At 44.8% G+C, this 15,039-nt stretch overlaps 1 protein-coding gene across 2 annotated transcripts in view; it reads right to left on the bottom strand.

The window, feature by feature from the left end:
* Positions 1-9,140: 9,140 nt before the first annotated feature.
* Positions 9,141-15,039, bottom strand: part of LOC111974150 (hypermethylated in cancer 2 protein) — a 55,819-nt gene continuing 49,920 nt past the window's right edge. For both annotated transcript variants that reach the window (XM_024001771.2, XM_024001769.2), the window contains exon 2: positions 9,141-14,560. In XM_024001771.2, coding sequence (XP_023857539.1) covers positions 12,778-14,520 — 1,743 coding nt within the window. In that variant the 5' untranslated portion in view covers positions 14,521-14,560 and the 3' untranslated portion in view covers positions 9,141-12,777. The remainder of the gene's footprint in view (positions 14,561-15,039) is intronic.

Below are 15,039 nucleotides of genomic sequence, written 5' to 3'. Positions count from 1 at the left end.
CCTATATCTATCCTACCCTGCCTTTCTAAAGTCTTCGAAAGCCAAGTTAACAAACAGATCACCGACCATTACGAATCCCACCGTACCTTCTCCGCTATGCAATCTGGTTTCTGAGCTGGTCATGGGTGCACCTCAGCCACGCTCAAGGTCCTAAATGATATCATAACCGCCATCGATAAAAGACAATACTGTGCAGCCGTCTTCATCGACCTGGCCAAGGCTTTGACTCTGTCAATCACCGCATTCTTATCGGCAGACTCAACAGCCTTGGTTTCTCATATGACTACCTCGCCTGGTTCACCAACTACTTCTCAGATAGAGTTCAGTGTGTCAAATCGGAGGGCCTGTTGTCCGGACCTCAGGCAGTCTCTATGGGGGTGCCACAGGGTTCATTTCTCGGGCCGACTCTTTTCTCTGTATACACCAATGATGTCGCTCTTGCTGCTGGTGATTCTCTGATCCACCTCTACGCAGACGATACCATTCTGTATAATTCTGGACCTTCTAAGGACACTGTGTTAACAAACCTCCAGACGAGCTTCAATGCCATACAACACTCCTTCTGTGGCCTCCAACTGCTCTTAAATGCAAGCAAAACTAAATGCATGCTCTTCAACCGATCACTGCCCGCACCCGCCCGCTCGTCTAGCATCACTACTCTGGATGGTTCTGACTTAGAATATGTGGACAACTACAAATACCTAGGTGTCTGGTTAGACTGTAAACCCTTACTTTCAGACTGAGCATCTCCAATCCAAAATTAAATCTAGAATCAGCTTCCTATTTCGCAACAAAGCATCCTTCACTCATGCTGCCAAACATACCCTCAGTTTTACGACTATCCTACCGATCCTTGACTTCGGCGATGTCATTTACAAAATAGCCTCCAACACTCTACTCAGCAAATTGGATGTAGTCTATCACAGTGCCATCCGTTTTGTCACCAAAGTCCCATATACTACCCACCACTGCGACCTGTATGCTCTCGTTGGCTGGCCCTTGCTTCATATTCGTTGCCAAACCCACTGGCTCCAGATCATCTATAAGTTTTGCTAGGTAAAGCCCTACCTAATCTCAGCTCACTGGTCACCATAGCAGCACCCACCCATAGCACCCGCTCCAGCAGGTATATTTCACTGGTCATCCCCAAAGCCAACTCCTCGTTTGGCCGCCTTTCCTTCCAGTTCTCTGCTGCCAGTGACTGGAACGAATTWAAAAAATTACTGAAGCTGGAGTCTTATATCTCCCTCATTAACCTTAAGCATCAGCTGTCAGAGCAGCTTACCGATCAATGCATCTGTACACAACCCATCTGTAAATAGCCCACCCAACTACCTCCTCCCCATATTGTTATTTATTATTTGCTCCTTTGCACCCCAATATCTTTACTTGCACATTCATCTTCTGCACATCTATCACTCCAGTGTTTAATTGCTTATTTGTAATTATTTCGCCACTATGGCCTATTTATTGCCTTACCTCCCTAATCTGTATATAGACTTTTCCAATGTGTTATTTACTGTACATTTGTTTATCCCATGTGTAACTCTGTGTTGTTTGTGTTGCACTGCTTTGCTTTATCTTGGCAAGGTCGCAGTTGTAAATAAGAAATGGTTCTCAACTGGCCTACCAGTTGAGGGCTATCTGGCAGGTCCTAATCCAGGCACTTGTCATCTCCCGTCTGGATTACTGCAACTCGCTGCTGGCTGGGCTCCCTGCCTGTGCCATTAAACCCCTACAACTCATCCAGAACGCCGCAGCCCGTCTGGTGTTCAACCTTCCCAAGTTCTCTCACGTCACCCCGCTCCTCCGCTCTCTCCACTGGCTTCCAGTTGAAGCTCACATCCGCTACAAGACCATGGTGCTTGCCTACGGAGCTGTGAGGGGAACGGCACCTCCGTACCTTCAGGCTCTGATCAGGCCCTACACCCAAACAAGGGCACTTGCGTTCACCACCTTCTGGCCTGCTCGCCTCCCTACCTCTGAGGAAGTACAGTTCCCGCTCAGCCCAGTCAAAACTGTTCGCTGCTCTGGCACCCCAATGGTGGAACAAACTCCCTCACGACGCCAGGTCAGCGGAGTCAATCACCACCTTCCGGAGACACCTGAAACCCCACCTCTTTAAGGAATACCTAGGATAGGATAAAGTAACCCTCCTAACCCCCCCCTCCCCCTTAAAAGAGTTAGATGCACTATTGTAAAGTGGTTGTTCCACTGGATAYCATAAGGTGAATGCACCAATTTGTAAGTCGCTCTGGATAAGAGCGTCTGCTAAATGACTTAAATGTAAATGTAAATGTACCTGGTTAAATATATATATTTTTTAAATCTATCGATTTTACATGACTGGCCAGGGGTGCAGCCATGGCTGGGCCTGGGAGGGAGCCAGGCCCAGCCAATCAGAATGAGATTTTCCCCACAAAGGGCTTTATTACAGACGGAAATACTTCTCAGCACGCCACTTTCCTGCTCCTGAGACGATCCCGTAGGTGAAGAAGCCGGATGTAGACTGGGCTGGCGTGGCTACACGTGGTCTGCAGTTGTGAGGCCCGTTGGATGTACTGCCAAATTCTCTAAAACAACGTTGGAGGTGGCTTATGGTAGAGAAATTAACATTCAATTATCTGGCAACAACCCTGTTGGTCATTCCTGCAGTCAGCATGCCAACTGCACACTCCCTCAAAACTTCAGACATCTGTGGCATTGTGTTGTGTGACAACACAGCTAATTTTAGAGTGGCCTTTTGTTGTCCCCAGCACAAGGTACACCTGTGTAATGATCATGCTGTTTAATCAGCGTATCGATATGTTACACCTGTCAGGTGGATGGATTATCTTGGCAAAGGAGAAATGCTCACTAACAGGGATGTAAACAAATATGTGCCCCAAAAAAATTTGAAATATGCATTTTGTGCATATGGAACATTTCTGGGATCTTTTACTTCAGGAAGTCCGCAGATGCAGGTTGTATTCAAAAGACACCTATTGACTAACTGGAATGTTATCGCAGCCTGAATTATGCTTGGGTTGCTCCAGTAGTGGAATGGTTGTTTGTCTGGTCGTGAAGGAGTCTGTGAAAGGGCTGTCACAAACAGACCTGCCTTTAGATCTTTACAATACCTCATTGGCCTGTGGGCAGAGTTTTTTTAATGTTGAATGTGGCAAAAAGTAATGCAGGTCACGCACCACATATTTCTTTATATTCCTTTGTAAATCAGGTATGATGATAATTTGGCCAATATTAACTGTGGGTGGTTGGCATTGATTGCAGACTGGGGCACGCCCAGCAAGAGATGTGGATAATGATCTCAGGTTACAGTAGAGGTTATTTAGAGTGTAGCTAGGTCATAGACTATGATTAAGAAGTGTTGGTTGTGAGGGACATAGCACAGCTCATCACACATATACATTTGAAGATGATCCCTAGGCTTTGATGGACAGTAAAAGGGTTGCAGAGACCACTATCAAAGACCACTTGCAAAGACCATTATCTCACAATCAATCCCCAACCACCATAAATAATTGCATACAGCAAGTTCTACCAACCTAAGGTGCCTCTTGTTTTCCATAAATGGCATATGTCCATATATGGATGCTGGGATTACTGCCTAGACCAATGCATGAGTCACCCCAGCATGAACGCTCATTCTTCACATGCAAGTCCTTTTTAGGTGTCACATATGCTGGCCAGTCAATAGGTATATATGAGGACAATGCACACAAGCAACTTCCAGACTGCATTTTGGCTGTTAATTGGCCTCCTGACATGTGGCAGTCCAGTTCCATGGTGTCTCTGTCTCTAGCAACTGCCTGAGGGGAGGACTGACAGCTTAGTGGGCTTATCAAGGAAAGTTCTGGGAGATTCAGGATGGCATTGACATTGGAGAGGTACAATTCCTTTGATATGTGAAGGCCCACTAAGTTGATGGCATTTATTGTCAATGAGTGTTAAGTTGTGTTGGTTCATTGTAGTGAACACCTCGCCTTATGCACTTGTCATGTGTGGTTGCATCCTACTCATACACCATAACTGTCACCAAGTCAACATATACAGCAACTTCAGGGCAGACAGCCAGGATAGTGGACATTATTGTCTGGAAGAAGCAATGTGCCAGCTCAACCCGAACAGGATAAGAATGTTCATCACAAATGAAGGTCATGTTGGATTCAGGTAGACATATTGTACTAGCAATGAGTCAAAGCTCACTTCTAAATGATAAGGAGGTTACTTAAGAGCTCAACCCTGGAGAGGCAAGTTGTAGAGCTAGGGAGAGGGTGTCAGAGCCCAGGATTGGATTCTCTTACCTTTCTTTTGAGCCTCACAGTTGCCTCATTGATCCTCAAGCAGTCTGCTGAGTTTTTATACGGGCTATACAAAGGTGTTTGAGTGTATATGGTGGGCATATTGGATTCCAAAAATCTGAAAAAATATAATTTAACACATGTACATATACAGGTGAATAAACCACCATTTAATGGTAATGTGGCAGACATATTGGATGCCATATTGGATTTGGAGTCAAACCTGAGGGAGGGCCTAACATAATTGCAAGGGGGGCTAAACATATAAAATCCACTGGAGAAAATAGGTTTTAGTGCCGATTACAATAGCCACAACAGCATCAACAACAAAACATGTGTAACTGTATGCAGGACCAATGAGAGCTTATTTGACTTGGGAAGTTGTCTTTTGAACAGCTACCAAAAAGTGAAGTTTACATAACAGTGAACTTTAACACTTTTTCTCAAAGCAACTGTTTTGATTATGCAAAGGTTGTTGATTCTGCTCTTCACAGGTCCTCACTATCAGCCCTAGCTATGGAAACACAATTACCCTAGTATAACACAAGGGTGTATACACTAGTGTAGCACATAGTCGAAACGCAGCATAAGTGTAGTGTTGGACAGCCATCCATCTCCTTACCCACCCAGGGCAGCCATCTCTCTCACATTCCCCAGTCTGGCAGCTCCTCTATAGGCCTTCCCAGACGAGCACAGGCAAGCCCTGACCCACCTGGGCAGGGCATGGAAATTCCACTAATTCCCACAGCTTCCTCCTAATGGGAACACTGGTGAGACACGTTGAAGATTAGGTTGCCCCTGTTGCCCCCAAACACTGATACTGAGTTAGTTATTTTTAGATGCCTCTATTGGTCATGTTTGGAATTGGACGTAGGGCAATCTGATCCTAGACCTGCACTTCAGCCAAACTCAATGAAAAACATTTAGAGTTTGGTACTTTTCGCGGTTTTAGGAAATCGTCTTGAAAATTGGGAACATGACTCAAAATGAAAAGCCTGGTATCCAAACATGCGCACACTTGCCATGCAGAGGATAATTTGTGTATAAGCCTTGAGTGCCCGACCACCCCCTCCCCACACCCATTCCACTTCACACACATTGTGTTAGCTTGGCGCTGGTGCTAGGTGGGGGCAAGATAGAGGGCTGGAGGCTGGGAGGACAGTGCAGGGGTATAGACAGAGTCATTGTTCCTCCCTGACCCCATTCAGGGTTATTTAGCATATGACACCTCCAGGGGCACCACATTACAAATGGCACATATACAACAGCCATAAAAGTGCCCGCTCCCTCCTCTCCTCTTTTATTAAAAGAGGGAAGAGCAAAAAGAAAGAGGATGAAGGAGAGATGAAAAAAGAAAGAGCTGAAAAAATTAAGGTAGGAGAACAAGGGGGTGGAAGAAGTGGGATAGAGAGTGAAAGTGGGATAGAGAGTGAAACAGAAGATGTGAGAGCCAAAGCCAGAAAGGAAGGCATGAAAGTCAGGAAGGGACAGAAAGAGTAGAAGAAAGAGTAGAAGAGAAGAGAGTATTTGACTTCAGTGAATGGCCTGAGATATATACGTGTACACATATATAAAAAAAAAAAATTCACCATGCAGGCAGTCAAGGGCATGTGCCACACCTTTTCCATCAACCTACCACTGGCTTTATCTGATAGACCAGCCAATAGCCCTCAGCTATGACAGCCACACCCTGCCTGGGAAGTATAATGTGTGTGTGTGTGTGTACGGAGATAGGCCAGGTATACATACTGCAGGAGCTTCCATTGCAAACTAGGTCTTTATGTGCCACTTATTCTTAACTGACATGGAGAGGTCATAACTGTCATAGATGTAGGCCATTTCAGCATTCTCTCCATGTCAGATAGACAAAAGCAATAATGGGGCTTTCAGAAATGGCTCCTAGTGAACACACACATACACACAGGTTCTTCGACTGCACACAAACCTCAAACCCTGAGGCAACGATCATTTTCAAGGTAGACAGAAAGATTTACATATACTGTATAGGACATATCCATCACTTGTTTAGTCCATACATAAGTACATACTTCACAGACATGTGCGTGTATATACGTGCACAAAAACACACAGACACACACACACACTTTTAAATAGACAAGCCCACAGACAACAACAGTTAAAGACAGACGACAACAACAGGGTTGGCTTTTCGATCAAGCTTTTAATGAAAAGATCATAAAATAACAGTTTATTTTTCTCACCACTGTATATTAAGACTGCAAGGTTGTGAGTGCTGAGGTCAGCTGTATTACACTTTTATGACACTGAGTTAGCGAGCCCCATCGCCGTAGCGACAGCTCTGACCTGAATACGAGCTCTCAGAGGAGTGGAGAGAAGGGCTCAGCCTGGGTGCTGCCGCTAGCAAGAGGAGGTCATGGCATTAGGCCGTGTGTGTGTGTGTGTGTGTGTAAACAAGTGTAGAAGAGTGTGTGTATGGGGGGAGGGAATGTTAGCCCTCAATTATTCATAGTCAAAGACCCTACATGTCCATTCCAGAACCTCTGAGCCCCTGGATCCTGATACATTATTGAACGGCGGCTGTTCATGGATCCGAGAGAAGCTTGACATACCTGCTTCACGGACAACTTCTTTAATCAAGTTTTCAAGTACTAGTTTAGCAGCTAATAATGTCTTTCCATCAACATGGAGTCATTTGACAAGACTAACAAACACTATTTAAAAAATAAGTGATATTTTGGTTACAACTGGACGGTAAAAAAAAAATAAAACGAGTAAAAAATACATTTGTATCTGCAGAAATGCTGAGATGTAAAATGGCAAGTAAACACAGAGTTGAGGTAATCATTTTTTTGTCCCTGGAGGTAAATACTGATGTCGAATATGTGGAACACACTGAAGTCACAGATATGTGGGGAGAAATCACGATCACTAGCTTCGTTAGCCGCAGAGTCATGGAAGCTAAGGGTGGGGTCAAAGGGCGGTTGGTGTAGGGTAAGCTACATTGTGGGTATAGCGAGTGGTAGTAAAGCTTAGCGGTTAAAGATACTCCTTGGCTTTAGAACACACTGTGGTGTGCCAGACGCCATTTCAAAACTAGCTTTGGTTTAGTTTGATTAGGTAAATTGGAGCTACTCCGTAGACACAGCACAGACCAGACCTGGTGAATAGACAGGGGACAACAACAACAGGGAGAAAAAAGGTGAAACTAGACCATCGCATGGGTGTAACTACAGTAATACAAAGAGAGGTAACTCGGACAAGCTTTGAGTAGGGAAAACATCATGGTTTGAATTCCCAGAACTTTGTATAACGTTTCTTAAAGCTTTGTAACACTGCATAATGATACTATATTTTTGAAACACACAGAAACACTACAATGATGAGGTAAGAGAAAGAGTAAACTGCAATTAATGTGAACTGATATGAGCGCGACTGGACCTTCCGAGAGGCTTAAAAAAAGCAGCCCTAATACCCCCTCACTCTATAGAATTGTCAGAGACACAAACAAATAAAAAAGTCCAAGAGAAATGATAAGCGGCGAGTGGTTTAAGACAAAAAAATGTACATCATAGAGACGACTCTATCGTTTGGAGAAAGAAAGGGGTGAGGTTGATGAGGAGGAATAGGTTTTCTAAATGGCAGTGGCTTGGCAACACCCAGGCAGAGGATGTTTGTGAAGAGATACAATATATGGCCCACAGATGAGCCACGATGCCCGACAGACATCGACAGAGGTACACAGGGGGTTAAAGTTAATCGTTTAAACCCCTATGTCCAGCCAAACAGTGAGTAACTCCTCTTGACACCCAAAACATGTTGTTTGTTTTAGCTGAGAGAGAAGATACAAAAATGCCATAGAACGTCGTCGTCATTTTGACATAAAAATGAATCTGTTCACCCCCAAAAAAGTCTACAACTTCACAGATTGTGGTTGATGGCTATGTTTTGTGTCTCATTTTTGTTTCTCCGCTTGAAATCCTCAAAATAAAATACAACCAAAAAGGGTCCTGCCTGAACCTCAGTCTCACACACTGAGAAAAGTCTTAGCGGAGGCAAGTGCAGGACCAGAGAAATAAATACATTCATCACTGACAACAATAGACATTTGATTAAAAAAAGAACACTGTCAATAAGTGTTTGCACCAACTTTGTATGAGGCAAGGCCAGCCATAAGATTGTGTTGCTTTTACAAATAGGCAGAACACAGGCAGCTAAGAAATCATCATCATCCTTTCCAAACATCAAATAAGCAGAAACATCAAGAACATTCACAGTTAAAGGAAAGATTCACTCATTTTGAATGTTATATCATATTTGTGCATCTCTGAGAAATGTTCTATGTATTTACAGGGTCATTTAATGTGTATCGGACCTATTCGCCGTTCAAGTTTTGCGCCATATGATGAAAAACGATTCATACCGGCAGTATTTCTGCCTGCTTGAACAGTGAATAGCTCAGATACACATTAAACATGAAATGACCTTGGGAATACATAGAATATCGGTCAGAAATACACAAATACAATATCACATTCAAAATGGATTAATCTTTCATTTAAGACCCTAGCAAATAGACCTGCTCACATGCAATTAACAAATCCCAGTCACTATAGTTTTCAATTATGTTTTTAAAGTCCCGAGGTACAGTAAGGCTGCATTTATACAGGCACCCCAATTCTAATAATTTTCCCACTAATTTGTCTTTTGACCAATCAGATCAGCTCTTTTGCCAATAATTGTGCAAAAAAACCTGAATTGTGCTCCCTGTGTAAACGCAGCCTAAGAGAGTTCTAACGTCATCCCAGCCCTTCGTGCAACAGCAACACCCCCCCCCCCCATCCAGCACCCTAACCCCCGTCCTGTCCCGTCCCATCCCCCCAGTCCCATCTTCTGAAGACGGTTCATAGGGCAGGGGGACAAGGTCACCCCAAAGCCAGCTGGCAGAGGGGGGGCGATGCACCCCTAAAACTGCAACCCCCTCCCCAATTTAAATATGAAGTAGTCTGCCGCAGGGTTGACGCTGACGCTGAAGCTGAAGCTTTTGTTTTGGCAGCAAAACCTCTGTGGAAAAAGCAAAAAACACATACAACCACACCTCTGACTGGCCGAGCCTCAACTGAGGTCTGTAAAACTGTAAAAGTTTATGTAAACAATGAGATAAATACATATGTATCATTTTTTTTGCCACACACTGTTCCATAATCATTCAAATGTGCTTTGGTTTAAAAAATAGTTTGTGGATTTGGGTATGAGCTTTTTTTTAGGTCTTAGTTCTTTGTACAACTTTGCGACTATTTCAGAACATATTATGATACTAACTAAAAAGTCGACTTTTGTATTGAGCTGCCCCGCCTTTTGTTAAGGCTCTTTGTGTTAGTTGAAAAAGTACCCCCCATTTTTTTTATCTTTTAAATATGAAACTAGTGTTTTGGTTTTCTCATGAGTAAAATACAGAGAAATTGATACAATACTATGTCTTACAAATGTAGCTGAGAGTCCTACATTCATAGATGCAGAACAATCCCTGAAGTATTTGAGTAGTAGTAGTAGTAGTAGTAGTAGTAGTAGTAGTAGTAGTAGTAGTAGTAGTAGTATCGCAGTTTTAGTTAATATTTTTTTCGTTTTTGCCAAACTAATAAACGCTAGTTCGGCTGCAGCTGCAAAGACTTTGGAGAGATGGCTAGAGATCTTGCTGTACAAAAAGACCTTTTGAGCGTCACAGACATTACGCTGTACTGCTTAAGTGCTGACAAGAACAATAGCGTCTGAAGGCAATGCATCGTGGACTCCCGAATAAGTAAGAAGAAGTCACAGGAAAACAATTAATTACATGATGGATTTCAGGTTGGAGGGTGGGTGGTGATGGTGAGGGGGGGGGTAAAAATACACACGTACCATGCAACCACTCAGCAGTAACTGCTTTTACCTCGGCGAGAACAGCAAAACATTTTTTTTTATAAAGTAACATCTCAGAGTCCAAGACGCAGTTACCTTGAAACGATAACGATGCTTGTATGACTGCAGCTGCATCCCTATATGATGACAAAACATTCCACAGACCAACCATGAGGATGAAGGAGGAATAGAAATAAAAAAGATAGGTAAAACCAAAATAATAGAGGAATGCCTATACCAAAAACTTGCAATGAAGGTTTCTCTCCCCCCATAGTTTACCATAAGAGTCGGGACACACCGGACAAGCTAAGACAGACAGCTTGGGTTTCAGTGGAGAATGATTACAGTAGAGGGACATGCATCCCTCTTGTAGTAGTGTTTGTAATTTGTAGTACTATGCTAATAAATAAATATTCTATAAGAATGGCCCATATGGGAGGCAACTGGGAGTACAAAAAAAAGTACTAAAATGTATGCACTCACTACTGTAATTCACTCTGGATAAGAGCACTGCTAAATTACTAAAATGTACATTTCCATAACCATGCGGTATGAGTGAATACAATTGAGAGAAGAATTGAGCTGTCCAGTGCATCCTTGCCTCTCCCTTTCCAATACAAGCTTTCCCAAGTCTGGCTCAATAAACTAACAAGCAAACTTAGAACTTCACATAAAAAATGTCATTATTATAATTTCTATCATTTTTTCTTCTTTTTTTTGGTCTGAACAGAACACATGAAATGTAATCAAGTCCTGCTTTTAGGTCGGGGAATATAAAGTGATGAGAAGGACCCTTGTTACAAATAAAAATAAAGTTCAGGGAACATTGTAAACTCTACAGTTACTTTACATGTAAAGTTTATGTTAACACCAGCCCACCAATCAGCACAAGCTTTCCTTGCAAACCATACAGAAACTCAAGAGTCTCAAGAGTCATTGGTCAATAGTCCAACACAACTGTGGGTTTCAATTGTCTGGACCTAGAATACAATTCTTAAATTGTTTTTTCATACAGGAAAAAGACAAATCAAAAGTGAAATAATTAAGTATGCTATATATCTTAAGTACATCTTTTTTTTTTTTTTACTTTGGTTATGAACTTGTCTAGCAAAATGTGTTAGTCAGCTCCGTCCGCCTTAACATTCATTAGATCTTTGGAACACTGTGCATCTAAACTCACTAACCACTATTTGCAAGAAAATACAGTACATTGTGAGGTGGGGGCCTATTCATTGAGAAGAGCACCCGGAAAGCTATCTTTATGACAAGAAGAAAAAAAGACAGTTAAAATAATGTTAACATATAAAAATCTAAAAAGCATGAAAAACCTGTGTTGAGAGATGGGCAGGTTAAAGCAGGTTAAAGCATTAGGGGAAAAGTTACTATCTACACACTTTATACAATTAATTACATTTAGCAACTTTCAACTAATCAACGTAAGAGTAATCAGAGGTAGCGAGTTCACAAGCCTATCGAAATAAGCTTTTCTTTTTTGTAAGGGGAGGAAAGCTATACTGACAAAAAATAAATGTACCCACCAAACGAGAAGTTCAGCCTACACCGACCCCCCTCCCTCCCGTCTCTTCCCTGTTCAACTAACTGCCCCACCCTCACCCCATATCCCCCTTCCCCAAGAAGAAACATCCGAAGACCTTCCAGTTTAAACATTCACAGAAACATTACAGGTTCTTTGAGTAAAACAAGTACCTCCATTTAGTTTTTTTGTATCCCAGGATGAGCTTTCGTGGGCAAAATGACTAACCCCACCTCCCCTCTTTCTCTTACTCAGAGACCAGCTGTAGAGTGGAGACTTTAAGGTGAGTGTGTGTCTGGAGTAAATTAAATTGAGCCCCTCATCTGGAAACTCAGACATAAAACTTTTAGGTAAAGCATGGATATGACCAACAACATCCCTCCACCCTAATGCAGACATCCCTACTATCTCCAGGTTCACTCACATTAGCATTGGACATATACAGTAGCTGCTGTTTGGTTACAACAAAAACACATTCTTTGAAATTATTGCCTGTAGTGTACATCATTGACAGAGTGAATAATATTAGACCTGTCTAAATTAAAAGGAGGAATGGCGTAGTTGTTTGACTAATGAGGTTGGAGTATAGAGGGAACCCTGAATACCCCCAGAAGGGATCAATTTGAAAAAGTCAAAGGCCTAAATACTCCCAAGTAAAGGTGTTGAGGGTGTATTAGGACTGAGAGGCATGAGGTGGGCCTGAGGTTACAGCAGTACCCCATTCACATTTACAAGATCTAAGAGAAACAACCACCGGTCCATGCCCTCACACCCACCATAGGTGACTTCAGAGAGAGGGGGGAAGGGGAGGTACACTGCCCATCTAGACTTCCAGAGGTGGTGGACATGCTGGGGTTGTTTTCCATGACCATCCTGCCACATGCTGACTCTGGACAACCACTACACACACTAAGCCAGGTGGTTGTGTATAGACATCTATGTTTACGTGTGTGTGTGAGAGAGAGAGAGTGTGTACCTGTGTTTCTGCATGAGTGTACATGTGCATTTGTTTGGTTGTGAGGTGGGGAAAAAATGAAAAAGCATTCTTTGGCTTGATGTTGTGTTTTAGGAGGGTGAGGTGTGCATTCTCAGGTGGCTGATGAGGTTGCGTTGCTGGGTGAACTTTCCACCGCACAACTGGCATTCGTACGGCTTCTCTCCCGAGTGGACGCGCATGTGCTCCGTCAGCCGGTACTGGCGTGTGAAGCGCATGCCACACTCATCGCATGCAAACGGTTTCAGGCCCAGGTGGCTCCGCATGTGGCGCGTCATAGTGCCTCTCTGGGTGAACATCTTCCCGCAGATGTTACATGGGAAGGGTCGGGTCAGCCAGTGGCTCTTCTCGTGCTGTCTCAGGGTCGCCGGGTCTTTGTAGCTCTTACTGCATACGGTACATTTGAAGGGCCGTGGCTCGGAGATGCCGAATGTGGTGGGAGCCACGGGGGCCGAGAGGTCCTCAGCCTCTTCCTCTTTCACAAAGGCCCCTCCCTCCTCTTTGATGTAGAGCTCGTCCTCTGTGTGCGTCTCCACATGGGCGTTGAGCTGCTCCGAGCTGGGAAAGCCCTTCCCACAGGGGATGCACACATACAAGTTGTCCCCAAACGCTGGCTCAAACCCTTCCTGCCGGTACACATAGTTGGCGCTGTGGTGCCCTCCTCCTCCACTCTCTCCATCACTATGCCCGCTCTGGTCACTGTGCTCCTGCCCATTCTCCCCTCCTTCCTCCTCCTCTTTACACTGGAAGGACTGGTCTGAGGGAAAGCTGCACCTGCTGTCCCCACCTATGCCACTGGATGAGCGGCCCTCTTTAGGTCCCACAATCACACCATTGACCAGGGGCGGGTCACGATCCTCAGCCTTCAGACCAGAAGCCTCTCTCTTGGGCCACTCCTTCTTGCGGGCTACCTGGCGGGAGCTCTTGCGAGGTGGGGGAGCGTCTGGATGGGCCTGACTGTCTTCAGGGGCTTTGGGGGTGGGTATGAGCTCCATGGGCTCTGGGCCGGTGGTGTCCAAACCGGGCAGAGTGATGGTGGAATCATCCAGTGAGGCACTGTTGGTTGTGGATACTGAGGCAGATTGAGGGGAACCCTGGGAGTTGCTGTGAGGGCTGAGTGCGTCTGCTGTGGTACACGCCGATGGAGGGCTCTTCTTGGACAGGTCCAGCCCGAGATCTGTCTCCCTGCCGCTCAAACCGTTACTGAGGTTTCCATTACTACCACTCCCGCAGGTCCCATTCTTCCCGGCGGTGCTCCCGATGAACATCTCATCATCCGAGAGCTTGTCCCGGAGGCCGTCATCAGGCTGTGGCTGGTCTGCGTCGGAGGGGGCGAGGATGTAGTGGTTGTGGGAGGCGGTGAGGGTGGAGGACGAGAGGCGCTCGTTGTTGAGGCGCAGACGGCTGAGCGGACTCGAGGTGGAGAGTTTACCCGGCAGAGGCTTGCCGCCGCTTCGCTTGAGCTTCTTCCTGCACATCGCGGCGAGGTCATGGAGCTGGAGGTAGCTGGCTGCGGTCAAGAGGGCACTGTAGTTCTGCTCACTACTCTGGTCCAATGAGGACAGGAGCTTCCCCGTGTAGATGAAGTCCAGGACTTGTCGGAAAACAGAGGGATTCACCATTTCTGTGTCCAGGTTGATGAGGTTGTCGTGGAGAACCAGGGACTTGAAGTAGATACTGCTGGCTGCTAGGATGTTCTTGTGGGCTCGGAACAGAGCGTTCTCCACCACGATGATGACGTCACACAGGAAGCCCTTAGCCCTCTGCTGGTTGAGTTGCAGTAGTATTTGTTTGGCATGATTTGGCAGTTCCATTTCCACCTTCCTTTTCTCTCTCTTCCTACACAGGCAACACCTGAGAGAGAGAGAGAGAGCGAGAGAGAGAGAGAGAGCGAGAGAGCGAGAGAAGCGAGAGAGCGGAGAGAGAAGCGAGGAGAGAGAGAAGAATGAGAGAGAGAGAGAGAGAGAGAGAGAGAGAGGAGAGCGAGAGACGAGGCGAGAGAGCGAGAGAGAGAGAGAGAGAGAGAGAGAGAGAGAGAGAAGCATGAGAAGAGAGAGAGAGAGAGAGAGAGAGAGAGAGAGAGAGAGAGAGAGAGAGAGAAGAGAGAGAGAGAGAGAGAGAGAGAGAGGAGAGAGAGAGAGAGAGAGAGAGAGAGAGAGAGAGAAGAGAGAGAGAGACGAGAGAGAGAGATGTTAGTGTTATCAAAAATAGGCCTAAGACCAGGAGTTCCCAATGCCAAAAAAAAACGAACAAAAAAAGCACATGGAATATCCGTTTGAGCATGGTAAAGTTATCAATTACGACACTTGGATGGTGTAGAAATAGACCCAGTC

The sequence above is a fragment of the Salvelinus sp. IW2-2015 genome, linkage group LG15 (assembly GCF_002910315.2).
Source record: "Salvelinus sp. IW2-2015 linkage group LG15, ASM291031v2, whole genome shotgun sequence".
NCBI lineage: Eukaryota > Metazoa > Chordata > Actinopteri > Salmoniformes > Salmonidae > Salvelinus > Salvelinus sp. IW2-2015.
The sequence above is the reverse complement of the archived record's forward strand: the minus strand, read 5'-3'. Positions and strand labels throughout refer to the sequence as shown.